The 18861-nt window shown below is 43.0% G+C and overlaps 1 protein-coding gene across 1 annotated transcript; it reads left to right on the top strand.

Moving 5' to 3' along the window:
• Positions 1–4915: 4915 nt before the first annotated feature.
• Positions 4916–17525, top strand: C8H19orf71 (chromosome 8 C19orf71 homolog). Its single transcript, XM_033957488.1, has 4 exons — positions 4916–5034; positions 10524–10720; positions 14386–14511; positions 17086–17525. Exons 1-4 carry the CDS (start codon positions 4961–4963, stop codon positions 17157–17159), a joined length of 471 nt encoding a protein of 156 aa, XP_033813379.1. The 5' UTR covers positions 4916–4960; the 3' UTR covers positions 17160–17525.
• Positions 17526–18861: the final 1336 nt, after the last annotated feature.

Here is an 18861-nt window from a genome sequence, read left to right as displayed (position 1 = left end):
CCATTTTTAATGTTAATACAATACACATTAAAACATTTTCATACCATAGATAGGGGTGGGCAACCATGGTCCTCAAGGACCACAACTCATTCAGGTTTTCAAGATTTCTATAATGAATATGCATGAGATTGATATGCATACATTTGAAATAGTACATGCAAATTGATTTTGTACATAGTCATTGTGGAAATCTTGAAAACCTGACTGGGTTGTGGCATGAGGTGGAGGCGGACCATATAGACAGAGTAACAGGAGTACTTCTTCACGGAGCGAGTGATAGAGCATTGGAACAAGCTTCCAGTACAGGTGATCGAGGCCCGCAGTATCCCAGACTTCAAGAATAAATGGGATACCTATGTGGGATCACTGCGAGGGTCATACCAATGAATAGGGTCGCTAGGATATTGACTTAATAGAGCAGGTCAGTAGAGTTAAGGGGGCCAGTAGACTTATAAGGGTGGGTCAATGGTGTGGGCAGACTTGATGGGCTGTAGCCCTTATCTGCCGTCATCTTTCTATGTTTCTAGATAAGAAATAAGGATGGGTAGCTAGGAAAAATTGCACATGAAATTGGAAAACGTGCTAGAAAATGATTTCAGCTAGAGTAGGAGTGGAAAAGTGATACCAGCTGCTCCTTCCATTAAAGCTTGGTAGAAAAGTCAAGCTTTTGACTGTTTCCTAGAACAGAGATAGCAGTAAGCCCCAGAAAGGGGTTGATTCCAATGAAGCTGAAAGATAGAATCCAGAGGAAACGAATTGTCAAAGAATTTCCTTCTGTTTTCTTCCAGTATTGCAATTCTTAAAAGTGTGCCATAAGCCTTAACCACTAGGAAGTTTTGAAAGTATTTTTACGGTCATCGTATATTTGGCCACATGAGCTGCTTTCTTTGTTTTATTAACCAGATATTTTTCCAAGACAGAATGGAAAATGGCATTTCTTGTTGCTTTTGGAAAATTTTCAAATGGTGTTGGCATCCGGTGAGTAAAGTGGGCACAAGCTGTCTTCTAGTCAGAGACTACTGTGGCCAAGATTACAGTTCTGTCTCAAGATACAGACTTCTATTACTCTGTATTGTCAGAAAAAAATTGTGCCTCTTCATAGGGTCTTCCTCTTCTACTTCGCCCACCAGGACAGTCAGAAGCAAACGACCTGGAACTGGAGGCCGAACTGAGGCAGGAGTGCAAAAGTGGAAGGGTGGTGGTTATGGGGGATTTCAACTATCCGGGAATAGACTGGGACATTGGGCACTCAAATTGCACAAGAGAAACAATTCCTAGAGGCGATAAGGGACTGTTTCATGGAGCAGCTGGTCACAGAACCAACGCGAGGGGATGCCACTCTAGACCTAATCCTCAACGGGCTAGAAGGACCCGCAAAGGAAGTGGTGGTAATAACACCATTAGGGAACAGTGATCACAACATGATCCAGTACAAATTAAACATGGGAACATCAAAGGTGAAAAGAACCAAAACGACAGCACTCAACTTCAGAAAGGGAAACTACAAGGACATGAGGAAAATGGTAGGAAAAAAGCTCAGCAGCAACTCAGGGAAGGTGAAGACCGTAAAGGAAGCCTGGACACTGCTTAAAGGCACAGTGCTCGAGGCACAAGACCTGTGCGTCCCAAGGTTTAGGAAAGTGCAAAAAAAATTGAACTAGAAACCCAGCATGGATAACATCTGCAGTTAAAAAGGCGATAAGCGACAAGAAATCATCCTTCAAGAAATGGAAAAAGGATCCAACAAAGGAAAACCAGGAAGAGCACAAAAGACACCAGAAAGAATGTCATCGAGAGGTCAGGAAGGCAAAGAGAGAATATGAGGAAAGACTGGCAGGAGAAGCAAGAAACTTCAAACCCTTCTTCAGGTATGTGAAAGGGAAACAACCAGCCAGAGAGGAAGTGGGACCACTGGACGACGGAGACAGGAAAGGAGCGATAAAGGAGGAAAAAGAGATAGCTGAAAGGTTAAACAAATTCTTCTCGTCAGTCTTCACCAGAGAGGACACATCCAATATCCCAGAACCCGAGGTGATTATAAACGGAGAACACGACGAAAGACTGGTACAACTAGAGGTAAGCAAAGAGGATGTCCTCAGACAGATAGACAGACTAAAGAGCGACAAATCACCAGGCCCGGACGGCATCCACCCAAGGGTACTAAAAGAACTGAGAAACGAAATAGCAGAGACACTTCGCCAAATATGTAACCTCTCCCTAAAAACTGGGGAGATCCCAGAGGACTGGAAAATAGCAAATGTCACGCCCATCTTTAAGAAGGGATCAAGGGGTGACCCGGGAAACTACAGGCCTGTGAGCTTGACCTCGGTTCCTGGAAAGATGATGGAAGCAATGGTAAAGGACACAATCTGCGAACACATAGAAAACAATGGACAACTGAAGGCGAGCCAGCATGGCTTCTGCAAGGGAAGGTCATGCCTCACGAACTTGCTGTACTTCTTTTGAGGGAATAAACAGTCAGATGGATAAGGGTGAATCCATTGACTTCCAAAAAGCCTTCGACAAGGTACCTCACGAACGGCTACTTAAAAAACTGTGGAACCACGGGGTGCAAGGGGATATCTACCAATGGATCAAACACTGGCTAGCGGGCAGGAAACAGAGGGTTGGAGTCAAGGGCCAATACTCAGATTGGCAACGGGTCACGAGCGGAGTTCCGCAGGGGTCGGTGCTGGGACCTCTACTATTCAATATATTTATTAACGATCTGGAAACGGGGACAAAATGTGAGATTATCAAATTTGCTGATGACACCAAACTCTGCAGCAGGGTTAGAAACACGGAAGACTGTGAAGACCTACAAAGGGACCTAACGAGACTGGAAGACTGGGCAAAAAAGTGGCAAATGAGTTTTAACGTAGAGAAATGCAAGGTCATGCATGTAGGGAAAAAGAACCCGATGTTCAACTACAAAATGGGGGGAACACTGCTAGGGGTGAGTAACCTGGAAAGGGACTTGGGGGTGATGGTCGACTCATCACTGAAACCATCGGCGCAATGTGCGACAGCCTCAAAGAAAGCAAACAGAATGCTGGGCATCATCAAAAAGGGTATCACAACCAGGACGAAGGAAGTCATCATGCCGCTGTATCGCACAATGGTGCACCCGCACCTGGAGTACTGTGTTCAATACTGGTCGCCGTACCTCAAGAAGGACATGGCGGTACTCGAGGGAGTGCAGAGGAGGGCGACTAAGCTGATAAAAGGTATGGAAAATTTTCCATACGCTGACAGGTTAAAAATGCTGGGGCTGTTCTCCCTGGAGAAGAGGAGACTTAGAGGGGACATGATAGAAACCTTCAAAATCCTTAAGGGCATAGAGAGAGTAAATAAGGACGGATTCTTCAAACTGAGGGAAGCCACAAGCACTAGGGGTCACTCGGAGAAATTGAAAGGGGACAGGTTTAGAACAAATGCTAGAAAATTCTTTTTTACGCAGAGGGTGGTAGACACATGGAACGCGCTTCCGGAGGAAGTGATAGGCCAGAACTCTGTACAGGGGTTCAAGAAGGGTTTGGATAGGTTCCTGGAGGATAAAGGGATAGAGGGGTACAGATAGAACTTGAGGTAGGTTATAAAAGTGGTCAGAAACCACTTCACAGTGGACCGCTGGGCGAGATGGACCTCGGTCTGACCCAGTGGAGGCAACTTCTTATGTTCTTATGTTCTTAATCCTTTTCAGTACCAAATCTTTTTTGGAAACATTTCTTCAAAATTTTGGTGAACCTTGTTCATTTGGAGGCCCTAGGTGTGGCATGACCCTTCACGGATGGAAATGACTCATGAAAACCTCCAGCTGGCAGCTAGAAGCATGTTTATACACTTTGGGCCAAATTCTGTAAATGGTGCCATTATCGGCAACTGCCAATCGTGTGTCAGTTGCACAATGGCACTGTTTACAGAATCATAGATTTTGCCAAAGGTAGGCACCAGAAATGTAGACCAGGGTTTTAAAGTCCTACATTTCCGGTGGCTACCTTTGATAAGAATTATGTCTATGGAGGTGCCCTAGAATGCTTGAGGTCTTTTCCGGCATTAACCTTAGGCGTTCTATGGCGCCTCTGTAGGCGCAATGAAAGTGTTTACATTTGATGATATAAAATGGATTTTAAAAAATTGTTCTTAAATGGATTTACCAATTTGGTGCCTAATTTAAGGTGCGGTTTATAGAATATGGGCCTTTCTGTCTAGAAAGAAATGGATTTACCAGTTAACCCCCTCCTTTACTAATGCATAGCACAGGTTTTAGCGCTAGCAGCGGCAGTAACTGCTCCGATGCTTATAGGAATTTTGTGAGCATCGGAGCAGTTACCGCCGCTAAAACCCACGCTTACGAGTTAGTAAAGGAGGAAGTAAATTAGGTGCCAAACATAAGGCACGGTTTATAGAACATGGACCTTTCTGTCTAGAAAGTTGTATCAGGATGTTTGTCTTGGGAGCTGATATTGCTGGACAGTGCTTTTAGTTTTCATTCAGTTATGTCTGCTCCAAAAAGAATTGACACATGCTCTAATTTGTTGCACTTTAACCTGTTTCAGGTTCTTTTTTTTTTAAACTTCTTTTGTGTTGTTACATAAGTAGTGACCACTCAAAGGTTACAAAAGTGCTTTAGGACATGATTTTTCTAAAACAAGCTGTTGGAAATCCAGTTTCCTTTTGGATCTTTTTGATGTTCCTTCTTGAAAGTGTTAGTGACAAAAGTGTGTTGAAACTTGATGTTGATATGGAGTTCAGACTCGCAACATTTGTGATTTTTATGGATCAGGTAACCTTGGCTCTTAACTCCTCCCTATAAGTCTGTCTTTGGTTGCTAAGGAGGCAACTACAATGCATTGTTGACAGTAACAGTATTCAAGTGTGATGATAACCTTGAACCTATTAATCCCCCTTGTCACAAAAGTGAATGAGTTGAAGGGACGTATTTGGAAAACTGGTAGACATGAGCTGTTACGAAGACAGGGGCTATATTCCACGCAGGACTTTGGAAGTTGATTTTCCTGCACCTTTAATTAGGTGAGATCCTAGATATAAATAATAACATCTAATTTATTTTCATCAAGACAAGGATTTCAGTTCTTGCTAGATAGAACCTTTTTTTTCTGGGCGTTAGAAGAGGCTGAGTTGGGAACGATTTTAGTGAGGAGGAGCAGGATGCTTGTAGGGGCTTGGTTATGTGAATGGCATACTCCAAGAAAGAGATTTGTCCTCGAGGGTTATTCTTGCTCTGTAATGGGCTGCAGTACATTTACTTTGCTCTTTGAGTAGTTTGACCATAAGAACAAACATGGTAACCATATGCTAACTGGTAGCTGTATGTTTAAATTTAAACTTCTCAGTTGTGCAAACAGAACTGGAAAGTTTGCTTGGGAATATGTTCAAACCAAGTATCCTGTTTTCTTGTGACTCTTACATCTGTCGGCTGATAATATAGTTGCCATACTCAACACTTTTTTGTTAGTGGGGCTAGAAATTAAGTTTTTTGCATATGCCTATATGGTTTGATGTAACCATATCAAGCAATTCAATTAAGTGTAGATGATATCCCACTACAGTACCCAAGTTAAAAAAAAGCGTGCCCAGTGCTAAGAGAGCAGGAAATGTCACTATCCTCAAAATGCTCACAATTCAACCTACCAAATCTTATGGAGATTGAATCCCTCATTAGGACCATTAATATTAAGGGTTCCCAAGCAGAATCAATCCCCCCTTCATTCTTAAATGTTATTTTGCAATTTTCGGTCCTTTCATCCTTGCCCTAATTAATGAAAGTCTTCAACAAAACATTATGCCCAAAGCCTGGAAGGAAACAGTTATTCGCCCCATTATTAAGGATAAAAAAAAAATAGTCCTGAGGACAGTGGCGTACTTAGCATGTGTGACACCCGGGGCCCATCATTTTTTGGCACCCCCCCCATCTGTACGAAAAACATGATTTTTAGTAACAAGCCACACGTCACAATGAGAAGTACAACAGCAATACACCCATTGTAAAACTAAACAAGCCAGACTAGTACAGATCAATTCTGCAGTCAATCCTAACAGAACCATGTCTTTCGAACACACAGAACACAGAAAACACCTTCGCCTAGTATGGAATGTCATCACAAGCTTACCCCTCCCACTTTTACAAAACTGTAGTGTGTATTTTAGCCAAGATGGTAACAGCTCTGACGCTCAAAGAATTCTGAGCATCAGAGCAGCTACCACCACGGCTGGCGCTAAAAAACACTCCACAGTTTTGTAAAAGGGTGGATAAAATAGAAATACATATACAAAGGTTAAATTGAACCAGCAAGAAGCTGGACTCTGCATACAATGCAATACCACAGAAACAGTGACACATGTCTCCTAAAGCAATAAATAAATAGAAAATTTTTGTTCTACCTTTGTCTTATCTGGTTTCTGCTTTCCTCATCTTCTTGTTACTCTCTTCCTTCCATCCACTGTCTGCCATCTCTCTTCCCCTATATGGCATCTTCTCTCCTTCTATGCCCCTTCCAGAAACTGTATGCCTCCCCCTTACATCTCTCCGTTCACTCCCCCATTGATCTGGTATCTGTCTCCTTTCCTTCCCCCCTGCTCTGGCATCTCTCTCTCCGCTTCCTTCCTCATGTTCTTCCCTGGTCTTCCTTCTCAATTTATTTTCTGCCTCTGTCTAAATTCTTTTTTACTATTCAGTCCTCAATTTCCCTCTTTCACTGTGTCTACCTATAGCTTGCCACCTCTTTCCCTCACCCCTTCCAGTAACTAACTCTATCCTCCTCCCTTAATCCTGCATGTGCCCTTTTTTTCTTTCTCCTCCCCACTTCCTTCCAGGATCTGCTCCCCCTTTCCCTCACACTTCCATTCAGCAGCTGTCCTTCCTCTCCTCCACACTTCCATTCAGTGTCTGTTTCCCTCTCTCTACCCCTTCCATCTACTGTTCACCCTCTATCTCGCCCCTTCTATTCACTGCCCTCTGTGCTCTTTCTATCCAGTGTGCACCCTCTCTCTCTCTCTCTCTTCCATATGGCATCTTCCCTCTTTCTATGCTCCTTCCATAAACTATCTATCCCGTGCCCCTTCTCTCCTTTGTACATGATTGATTTAAACTCTGTCACCTCTACGTTTTTCTCTCTCTGTCACCACCCCCTCCCCTATGCTCTGGCATCTCTCTCTTCTCCTTTCTTTTCTTCCCACCTCACAGTCTGGCATCATCCCTTCCCTGATTCTCGGCATCTCTCTCCTTTCCTTTTCTTCCATCTCTCCCTCCCATTCCATGCTGTGACATCTTCCTTTCCTTTCCTCCTTCCTTTTCCCTTGATCTGGCATACCTTCCTCCTTCCCTCCATGCCCTGGCGTCTCTTCTTCCCTCCAAGCCCTGGCATCTCCTTTCATTCCCTCCAGTTGGGTACAGCAACACTCTCCCCAATTCTCTCCCCCTCTGCTCCCTTTCCTCCTTCTGTCACCCAAGGCCTGGTGTCCCAAACTTCATTGGGCAGCAGCAGCGAATTGTAAAAGCTGCTGCTGCCCGAAGAAGGTAATAGCGCCAGGCCTTGGAGCACCGAGGTAGCCGCTTCTCCCCCCTCCCAGCCGAACCCCTGCTGACCCTCCTATCTCTCCCCCTCCCCAAGTGAACCTTTCCGATCCTCCCAGCGAGAGCAGGAAACCTCCCTCCAGTAGCGTCGGCTGCTTCGCGGCTTTCTCCTGCTGGTGAAGCGTCACTGATGACATCATCAGTGACGCGGCAGAGGGAGAAGAAAGCCGCGAAGCAGCCAACACTACTGGAGGAAGGTTTGCTGGTTTCGCTGGGAGGGTGGGAGCGCAATAGGGACCGGGCCGGCTGTACACCCCCTCTAAGGCTACCCGAGACTAAATCAAACTACAGACCAATCGCAAATATCCCCTTCCTAGCAAAGCTGACTGAGAAGGTGGTATTCAATCAAATATCAGAGTTCATAGAAAAAACCAACATTTTACATCCGAATCAAACAAGCTTTAGACAGCATTACTCTACAGAACATTTGTTGATTGGCATGTCTACCTCCATACTTTACTTTCTGGATCATCATAAATCTGTTCTCCTGATTTCTATTGATCTTTCATCTGCTTTTGATATAATTGACCACAACCTTCTTATAGATAGACTGCAGTCTATTGGCATCATGGATCAGGTCCTCTCTTGGTTTAAATCTTACTTTGCAAACTGCTCCTCGATTGTGTCCTTTAACAATACAACTTCCGAAAGTTTTTTTGGCAACACATGGTATTCCCCAAGGGTCCATTCTTTCACCACTTTTGTTCAATATTTTTCTTGCACCCTTGATGACTCTGCCAATCCATTGGTTTTAATGTATTTGCTTACGCAGATGATATTCAGCTTTTACATCCGCTAGATTCCAATTGAAACAATAGCAATCAATAAGAAACTCGAACAGATTCACCAGTAGCTTGACGCTAACTGATTAGCTCTTAATATTAATAAATCAAATGTTATGCTCTTTCCCTGGAAAGATGGTTCTAAGCTTATTTTTCCAATCATTATCAAGGGTACCACTTTACAGTCGATAAGTAGCATTAAGATCCTAGGAGTTATCTTTGATTATAAATTAACCTATCATGATCACATTAGTAGTATTGTTAAATCAACTTTTTTAAGACTTCGTCAAATCCGTTCAGTTTCGTTCTATGTCCAAAGTCACTTAACATATTAATTCATTCAATTTCCAAAATTGATTATTGCAATGCTCTGTTCAAGGGAATAGCCCAAAATGAAATCAGACATTTACAGATTATCCAAAATGCTTCTATTAAACTTATAATGAAAGCTAAGAAATTTGATCACATGACACCTCTCCTTAAGAAAGCGCATTGGCTCCCAGTAGCTCACTGTATAATGTATAAACTAAGTCTGCTTACTTTCAAATCTTTGCTATACAAAATTCTTGCTTTTATTCATAAATTACTGATTTCCCACATCTCAACTAGATTATTGAGGTCAAATGATCAACATTTACTAACAATTCCCTCACTTAAAATTATTAATACACGGCAGCAATTCATTTTTTCTGTCACAGCCCCTCAAACATGAAACTCACTCCCTATCTATTTAAGGGAAGAAAACAATTTGGACAGATTTAAGAGCAAATTAAAAAGCTTTCTTTTTAAGAATGCATTTGATAATTAGAAAGCCTGACTAGGAGCCTTATTTCAATTGCACTTCATAACTTCTCTGAAGTACATGGACCTCTCCCTTCCCATTGTTTTTTCCCCATAAGTGTCTTATTTACTATCAAACAACTTGTATTTCTTCTCTTCCCTTTCTTTACTTTTGTTTTAATATGTTTGTAAGGTTAGTTTTGAATATGTCTTACAAGATTTAGTTTTTGTCGTTTGTTTTGTTGTCCCCTAAATTCTATAATTTTATTGATGTGTACATCGCTTAAAATTTTGAATAAGCGATCAATCCAATTTATATTAAACTTGAAACTTGACATACACACCTCAAAAAATGTTGCTAGTCATTGCTCTCAAAAGGCATTGCGGTCATCTCAGAAGTAACAGAGGCCTTAGAAATGATGGCATGGAATGCCCCTTTCACCTGACCAATTTTAGTCTTGGTGCAGTTCTATAGGCTCCAGCTAACCTCTGGATTCCCCTGGACTCCGGTGTTCTGTCTGTGGTGTGACCTCAGCAGGTGCACCAATGTAACTTGTATTCTCTAATCCAGTTGGTTGAAACACCAGACTTGGTCTTCTGTATTCTTGAGCTAAATGTGGTTCAAGTTTGATTTACTGTTTATCCATTGCTGTATCTTAACAGAGTTAAAAATTGACTTAAAACCAGCAATAATACAATATGGCCTACATAAAGGAGCGTGCTATCAGTGCAGACATAACAGGGTGCAAGAAAGAGAGAACATCCACAAAGCGGGGAGTCACTGTGTTGCCCACCTGCTCCCTAATTCTGTAATCTTGGTGGCCAATTTTATATGTAGTGCTCAAAGTTGGCTGTGGAATTTATAGACTAGTATCAGTTACATGTGTAAATTGCTTACTTAACTGCTGTGGTTATAATTGGTGCTAATTTGCAGTTACGTGTGTGATTGCCCTTAGTCAGTATTCTACGATTTGTCTGCACAAACTCTGAAGTGGGCAACTGCAAGAGACATGGACTTGGTAAGGGATGTGTTTTAGCAGTTCTGTTCCTAACTAAGTAGTTATGTGCAAGTATGCACACCAGCCTTTCAGCTGGCATTAGTGCTCACACCTAAAGTTAGGCACATAACTGTGGACTTATGCAACTATTCTGTAACAAACAATTATGTGCTTAATTACCTATATATAATTTGCATTCAGTATGCAGCATCCCAGTCCCTAATTTTTGGCAACCTGTAGAGAATAACAGTACACCTTTAATGATTTCTCATCTGACTCTTCCTAGCCTGTTAGGTACATAGAAATGTTCTGGGGGGTCTGCTGAGTAATGGCTACCTTTTTGCTTTTTTTTCTTCTCATTTTCAGCTATGAACTGCTCTCCCTCCCAGGCCCCAGCAATGTCCCTCTGGTTAACCAGGCAGTGCGATGGAAGACCACTCCCATGGGGTGGGATGCTGAGTCTCAGGTGTGGTACACAGGGCTGACTAATGGAAACAATCGGCAGATCTACAACCGTTGGTACCAGTGGCACAAAAAGCGAGAACTGAAGACGCTGCCACACGGTAGGCTGCAGACAAGAATGGGCCACTGGTTAGCGGATGGATCCTTGCTAGTGGGAACAGACCAGAGTATTCTGGTTTCTGTCACAGCAGTTCAGGACACTTCCCTAGTGGAAGTAATTAGAAGTAGAAGTCCATAAATGCAAATGAAGAAAGCCAGGGTTAGTTCAGTCTCTCCTGATCTGGTGTTTTCTGTTAAGCAAAAGGCCTGGTTTTTGAAGAATTACCAGTGCTGAAACAGTCCTTTTAGTTATATCTTTTTAGATACTAAAAAGGACAAGCAGGAATGGAAGAGTATTTTATGCACACTACATTTCTGCAGGTGCATTACTTCTGAAGAACTAACCTCAGCATGTTAAAGGTACGTATAGTTTGGCCTACCTGCCCATATCTGTGGAATGAGTGCCCTGGATATAGTAGGTCTGCTTCCTAGGAAAACTATGCTGAGTGGACCACCTACCTCTAGGGAATGAGTGTCTTGGATGCAGTTGGTCTGTTTCCCAGGGAAACTATCCTGCGTGGACAGCCTGCCTCGGCTTCCCAGGGCCATTATCCCTCTCAATAGCCTGCCTCCAGGGAAGGAGCACAAAAGGGGGTGGAGAGGGAGTATTGGAACTTTTTATTAGAGCAATAGTGAATACAAAGTGAGCTTTCTGTAGAAGTAGCTTTCTTTTTGTTTTCCATCCAGTTTTATGAATGTTTGATATCATGTTAATTCTTTTTTAAGTTTAGGTGTGTCTGGAGCTTATACAGGTGAGTGTGTGCCTAGTATTTTAATCTAAATGTGATCTAGAAGAGGTTACCCACTACAATCAAGTATCTTGGTGGCTTGCACTGCTTTTCTACATAATACCTTATTTATTAGATTTGTAATAGTCCACAAAAGCCAGTAGAAGCTCCTGCTTATCACTTTCCTAGGGTGTCCCTTTCTTCTGGATTTGATGCAAATAAGCAGAAGTTGAATGTGGTGTGTGTGTAATTATGGTCTGAGACTGTCACCATAAACACAATAAGTTTGTAGCAAATCATTTGATTGTGGTTGTAATTCCAGCAGAGGGTGTTGCACTGCCACTGCTGCAGTTCAACAGCTGGCTGGAGTTGTGTAGGGAAGACACAGCTATGGAAGTTTTACATGCTGACATGGGTTCAGGCTCACTGACAATATACAGCTGCCTCAATCTCTTTTTCTAGTGCAATATATCCAGTGGCCCAGAATGCTAGGTGTCTTGTATCTGAACTAGCAAGTTGCTTACAGAAAACTGTCAATCATGTTTTTAACTTCACCTCCCTCCCAGGGTGATGCTCCTGCCCCCTCCCCTCAGTTTGTTTTCTGCAAGCAAATTGTCCAGAAGTGAGAGTAATTTTCTGTGTTGTTTGAAGGCTCGATGCCCGAAGGTTACCACTTGGTTAGCAGGTCCTGTGAGTAGGAACAAGCTCTATACATAAATCGTGCTAGTTGTACAAGTTTGGATGTTATAATGTTATTTACTATGTTTTTTGTTTTTTTTACAGAGCAGAACAGAATTGTAGTGTTGATTTCTCCCCATTTCCCTCTTTCCAGTTATGTCTTTCATTGCAGTGCTACTTGATTGTTCTTGTAAACTGAGGGGGCAGGAGCAGCTCCCCGGGAGGGAGGTGGCATTGAAAACATGATTGACAGTTTGCTGCAAGCAACTTGCTAGTTTCAGATACAAAGAGCCGTGGAGGGGCATAATTTAAAAAAAAAAGTCTAAGTCCCCTTTTGGCCTAAGCCCTTAAACGCTGAAAGTAGCAGCAGGGAAATGTCTATTCTCAAAAAAAAAAAAAAAAAAAAAAAACCCATCCAAAATGAAATTTTTTTTTGAGAATGGCCTACCTCTAGGTTCAGCAGTTTAATTGCCCAGACCACCTCATCTAACATTAAAACTCAATTCCTAACCAAAAAATCACCCAAGTCCCAAACGCCTTTTAGATGAAGGAGGGGCCAATCCTTCACCTAAAAGCTGGATTCTGTTACTGGCATCTGTCAAAAACACCACCGGTTACATAATTCCCCCCCCCACCAAACAACGATTGCGGCAGGAGAGATGCCCCAATCTCTCCTGCCGAGGCGTACCCCTGACACACTCACCCCCGGTGAATACCAGCAGGAGAGATGCCCAATCTCTCGTGCCAAGGCGCACCTCCGGAAGCCCCCCTCCCCCGAACAACCCCACCATCACCCCGGATCCACCACCCCAGATCCCCCCTAACCTTAATGTTGGCGGGACAGGATGGGTTGGCCCATGTGCCTAAGACCCTGCCCATAGGAGGGGCCTAAGGCAACTTGGCCAATTTCAGTTGGCCCAGTTGCCTAAGGCTCCTATGGGCGGGCCTTAGGCGCCTGGGCCAATCAGGACCTAGGCCCCTCCCAGTGCCTCCCACAATGCACCAGGAAGGGGCAGGCCCGCCATTCTGAGGATGACGGGCCAGCTGGACTGGGGACCCAGCTGGCCAACGTTAAGGTTAGTGTGATGGCTGAAGGTTAGTGTGGTGGCTCCCTCCTGCCAGTGTTGTCGGGGGGATGGGGGTTCGGTTCCGGGGGTACGCCTCTGCAGGAGGGCCTGGGATCCCTCCTGCCAGTATTCGAGGGGGGGTTCCAGGGGTGCGCCTCGGCAAGAGAGATTGGGCATGATCTAAGTCAAAAAGTGTAAGTTCCGACTGGGCAATCTCATTAAACTTTTGGTTATACTTGCTGTACTACTAAATCTAGGCTGGCCCACCTCCCGCCCTTTTCCCTCCTCCAAAAATGCCTCTTTTCGCTCTAGGCATTCAGAGTAGAGAGTTATGTGGGGACAGAAATCTCACCCGTCCCCTCGAGGAATCCCTCCATCCCCACGATTAATCCCCTCCATCCCCGCCCTGCAGCATGTAGCCTACCGGAAGTCTTTCCCCTCAGTCAGCGCTGATAACGGATGGAAGGCTTTGCGTCAGTCACATGCAGCGTGCAGGGCTCGTTGCCCTACATGCTGGCATGTAACTGACGCAAAGCCCTCCCTCCAACGTCAGCGCTGACATCAGGGAAGACTTCCGGTCATCTACTTGCTGCAGGGCAGGCAGGAAATAGAAGACATCAGGGTAGGTAGGAAAAGAAGAAGAGCCTCACGGCTCGAGTTGCATCGAACCCCGTGGGATTTCCGTGACCCGAGGGGGTGTCCCCACGGGAACCCCGCGACCCAAAGGGGGAACCCGTAGGATCCCCACGGGTCCCGCGGGATTCCCGTCGTCCCCGTTCCCGTGCAGCTCTCTAATTCAGAGGCAAGGGGAAAGGCATAAGCTGGTTTTAGATATGTCTAAAACCAGCTTTGATTATCAGTACTTGGACGATCTGTCTTTTTGATTGTCCAAGTACCAATTTAGGCCACTTTTTGGATTTTTTTTTTTTTTCTTTTATTATGAGCCCCCTAGTGTTCAGGAACTCTAGATACATCTACAAGAAAGATTACTGAGGTAAGAAGAACATAATCTTTCTATTTCACTTCTGGAATGTAAAACTACTTTAAAAAGCTGGCAAAAAACATTTCCTCCTGTTTGATACTGTTCTGACATGCTACAGGTTTTGTGGAATAGGCAAAATCAGTTTGGTCCTGTCACCCTGCAGAATGTTGCTTTCTTTGATGGTTTTGTTCTGTTTTGTTTGTGATCTGCAGCTTATGCCCAGCACCTGAGAGAAACAGCCTGGTATGATCCAACACTGCCCGCTCAGTATCTGCACTATAGGACCCGCTGGGGGGCTTTTGAATGGAATGATAAACCCATCCCAGGAAAGGAGTATGGTAAGAATGCTCTTACTAGAGTGCTAATAGCAGATCCCAAGGTTAAGGTTACCAGACGTCCAGATTTCACCAGACATGTCCTCCTTTTAAGGACATGTATGGGGGTCCAGACCTGACACTTTGTCCAGGTTTTTAAAAGAAATCGCGTCAGGAGGGGGCTGCGCAGATGCCTTCCTGCCTGACGAACAGGCAGTGGAGGTTGGGGCTGGGGGCGGAGCTGAGGATGGAACTGGGGCATAACAGGGTGGGGATGGGTGGAACTGAGCTGGCCTGGGGGAGGGTCTAGGGGTGTCTGGATTTTACTGACGTAAAATCTGGTAACCCTACCCAAGGTACCAGTACACACTGTTTTCTTCTGAGCCTGTACTAGTGCAGTGTCCTAGTTTAACATAGGTTTACCAGATTTTCTTCTGATAAAACCTGGACATGTGTTCCCGCCCCCAAATCTCTCCTCCAGCTCGAGGTGGTGTCTGGAGGGCTTCCGAGCATGTGCAGATGTGATGCAATGATGTCACATCCACACATGCACGGAGGCCCTCCAGAAGCGGCCCCAAGCATGAAAACCTAGATGAACATGCCCAGGTAAATCCAGACGTCTGGTAATCCTAAATTTAACATGTTATTTGCATAGAGACCATGTTTTGAATGGGATGTTAACCCTTTCAGGACCATAAGGATCGTAGGCCAATTTTTGTGGTTTTGACGACATTTTTATGGTAAAAAGGGCTTGCAGATGCCAAAAAATTGATTTTTTTTGTGAAATATCATTATTTTTATTTAAAAAATCACACTTCTGGCTTATGGACAGTGTGGCAAGTGAATCTTCTCGTCAATCTGGCAACGACGCTAATGAATGAATGTCGGAACCAGTTTGTTTACATAAAGGCAGTATCATATGGAATCCGTACATATCAAATTTAGAACTGTAGACTATCCCAATCAAAATTTATAGGATTTTAAAGTTATGGGACAAATATGTCCCTTGGTCCTGAAAGGGCTAAACAAAGGTTCCATCTACCCTTTTGAATATTAATTATCCTGAGCATGAAAAAAGTGTTGATAATTGCTATGTCCTGTTCTGACACTGCCCACTTACGGTCTGTGCTGTGAAACTATTTAGCAACACCGCATTATAGACAGAAGATTATTGAAAATGAGATGCATTTCAGTCACTCAGAAATCTGTTCTATTAGCATAGGATTGGCAAGGGCAGAAGCCACTTGCACAAAGGCACCACCATTATCACATCTCTAGGGAACAGAAGCAAAGAGAGGAACTTCGCCACTAGCAGTTTAATAGATTTCTTAATTCTCCTGCCTTCACTCTCACACAGTGGGGTCCTTCTACTAAACTGCGGTAAGCACTAATGCCTACTTACCATGAACTAGAGATGCCTAGTGAGGTATCCTGCAATAAATTTGCCAATTTGCATATGCACTAAAATATTTTGTAATTTTGTAGAATAGGGTGTGTTTGGGGTTGACTGAGCGTGATTTCATTACCCAACACATGGGGCATTGCCATGCGTTAACTGATTATCATGGGATTAGTACATGGGCCCTTACTGCCTACGAACTGAATGGCAGTAAAGGCTTAGTGGTAATATTTTTAATGGTCACGTGCTAATTGTGCAATTTGCATGTGGCCATTAATTCCATAAATAGAAAAACCGGCCAATTTCCAGGCACAACACAAGTGGTCTTAGCACAAGGGAAAGACCTGCATAAGGGGTACGCTAAGGCCTCTTTTGCCGCTGCAGCTTTAGTAAAAGGACCCAAGTGTGAGACACTCAGGGCAGGAAATTCATCGAGGGCCCCTAGGCACACAAGTACACTGGGCCCCATGCCCCGCTCCGCCCCACCCCACCATGCGCCCAGGCAGAAACAGGAAGCTGCGTCAGAGGGAAGCTTTGGGCAAGCAGCACCGCTTGCACAATTACAGTTTCCGTTGCCTTTCTTACCCGCGTTACTTGCTTGTCTTACTTTCCGTCGATGGGGAGGGGGGGCTGTGTTGCCGATTGGGGTGAGCCCACGTTGCTGATCGATGCTGGAAGGGCCCATTGCCGTTTGGAAAAAACAATGTTGATGCCCTCCTTCATCAGTCCTTCCTGACCATTTCGGGCCCTAGGCATGTGCCTACTTGGCCTACTGGTTAATCCTGCCCTGGAGATGCTCCTGGTCTGCACAGTACTCTGAAATCATGGCACTGATAGGGCTTTTCAGAGAATCACAGAGGACCTGGTCAGTACAAATTAGAAAGCCCCAGAGTTCTGAAATTCATAATTTTAAAAAAGGGGGCAGATATAGAAGCAGCTGAGACAGATTTTTAGATGTAAAAGTATACATCTAATATGTATACAAAATATATTTCAATTAAAATACTATTTTAACAGGCTCTTATTCTGTTGCAAAGATAGCATATTAAAAAGCAAAGTAAATACATTTTGCCTAGCCAAATTAATTCTGTGTTAAAACAATAAAATAAATATTTTCCAAATGGAGAAATCTTTTTCTATGTGAGACCCAGGCCAAGCGGCCCTGCTGACACTCTCTTTTTCCCTTTTATGTTTTTCAGTTGTTGATCGCAATCGATTCAAACAAAATGAAGGATTAACCTACTTCCCCCTTCCCAACATAGGGCTTGGATGAGGGGGAGAATGAGGAAGGAAACCTGTTTGTGTAGGAAGAGCGAAGCATTAGAAATAATAAACCGCATGGAGCAGCTAACCCACCGTGTGTATGTGACTTCTTCTGTTGGGCAAAAATTGGGGCAATAACTTAGATCTTAAGACTTGTTTTAGCTAATCCAGGATTAAAACAGGAACAGGGTAAACAAAGGGTTGTTCAACACTTGTTTTGGCTTTAATGTAGCACCTCAACCAATATATAACAGAACCTCTGCTATTACAATAGCAATAAACTAAACTAAACTAAACCTTAGGTTTGTATACCGCGCCATCTCCGCAAGCGCAGAGCTCGGCACGGTTTACAGAGTTAAGAGGAAAGGAACTACAATGAAAGGCTATAGGAGAGGGACTAAGAAGATAGAGAGGGACAGGATACTAGAGAATGGGAGGTGATTAGATTTTTGGTTATTATTTTTTTATTTTCAAGTTTTACATAAAGTGTACAAAATATTAAAATACAATTGATGAATACACAATATCACTTTTATACCTAATACATCATATTCTAAATATATTTTTATCCCCTCTCCCTCCCCCCACCCTTCTATTACTTTTCAATCATACATTACATATTGTATATTATATTATATCATATTATGTAAAAATTATTTTCACTACCCCCCCTCTATGTGTGTCACAAAGAAGATATTGAAAAGAAGAAAAGAAGAAAAATCCTACTATTTATTCATTGCAATATTTTGTCAATGGCCCCCATATTTTTATAAATTTAGTATATGTCCCTCTTTGTATTGCTATTGCTCTTTCCATTTTGAATATATGACATATTGTATTCCACCAAAATGTATAATTTAGGTTACTATAATTCTTCCAATTGTTGGTTATATGTTGAATGGCAACCCCTGTCATGACTAATAAAAGCTTGTTATTTTCTGGTGAAATTTGACTTTTTTTTCTCATCATCATTCCAAATAACACTGTATCATATGATATTGCTATATGATTTTCCATTAATTTATTAATTTGTGGCCAAATTGCATTCCAAAAACTTTTAATGTAGGGACAATGATACAGTAAATGATCTAACGTCCCTGGTTCCAGATTACAGTGCCAGCATTTATTGGACTTAGAACTATCTAATTTTTGTAAACGTGTAGGGGTCCAAAAAGCTCTATGTAATAAAAAGAACCAAGTTTGTCTCATAGATGCTGACACTGTACATCTCATTCTCCAAGACCAAATTAGTGGCCATTGAGATGCATTAATTTGATGCTTAATCTCAATGCTCCAAATATCTCTTAGACCATTTTTTGGTTTTTTATTCAAATATCCAGATATTAATTTATACCACAATGCGGCTTGATGTCCTAGGAAGTCTGCTTGAAAACATAAGAACTTTAAACTATATTGATTATTCAATGTTTTCCATTCAGAGAACCCAACCTGAATGGCCTGCTTCAATTGCAACCATTTAAAACTTTGTGTTTTACTAAGACCAAATCTATGTTGCAATTGTGAAAATTCCAGCAGTTTACCTTCTGAAATAACATCATCTAGAGATCTAATGCCTGCAATAATCCAGTTCTTCCAAAGGATTTGAGCTCCGCCAATTTTGATCTTGGAGTTTATCCATAGAGATTGATTAGTTGATTTGTTTATTGGGACAGGTGTTAATTTACTAATAAACCTCAACGTTTTCCAAGTAT

The sequence above is a fragment of the Geotrypetes seraphini genome, chromosome 8 (genome assembly GCF_902459505.1).
Source record: "Geotrypetes seraphini chromosome 8, aGeoSer1.1, whole genome shotgun sequence".
NCBI lineage: Eukaryota > Metazoa > Chordata > Amphibia > Gymnophiona > Dermophiidae > Geotrypetes > Geotrypetes seraphini.
Note: the sequence above shows the minus strand (reverse complement) of the source record. Positions and strands in the feature narration are given on the sequence as shown.

Bases quoted from the DNA above. Each gene is read 5' to 3' on its own strand.
- C8H19orf71 (XM_033957488.1), top strand. From the start codon at position 4,961: ATGAGCTGTTACGAAGACAGGGGCTATATTCCACGCAGGACTTTGGAA. The intron at 5,035-10,523 runs GTGAGATCCTAG...TCTCATTTTCAG, and splicing joins TTTCCTGCACCTTTAATTAG to CTATGAACTGCTCTCCCTCC. The intron at 10,721-14,385 runs GTAGGCTGCAGA...TGTGATCTGCAG, and splicing joins ACTGAAGACGCTGCCACACG to CTTATGCCCAGCACCTGAGA.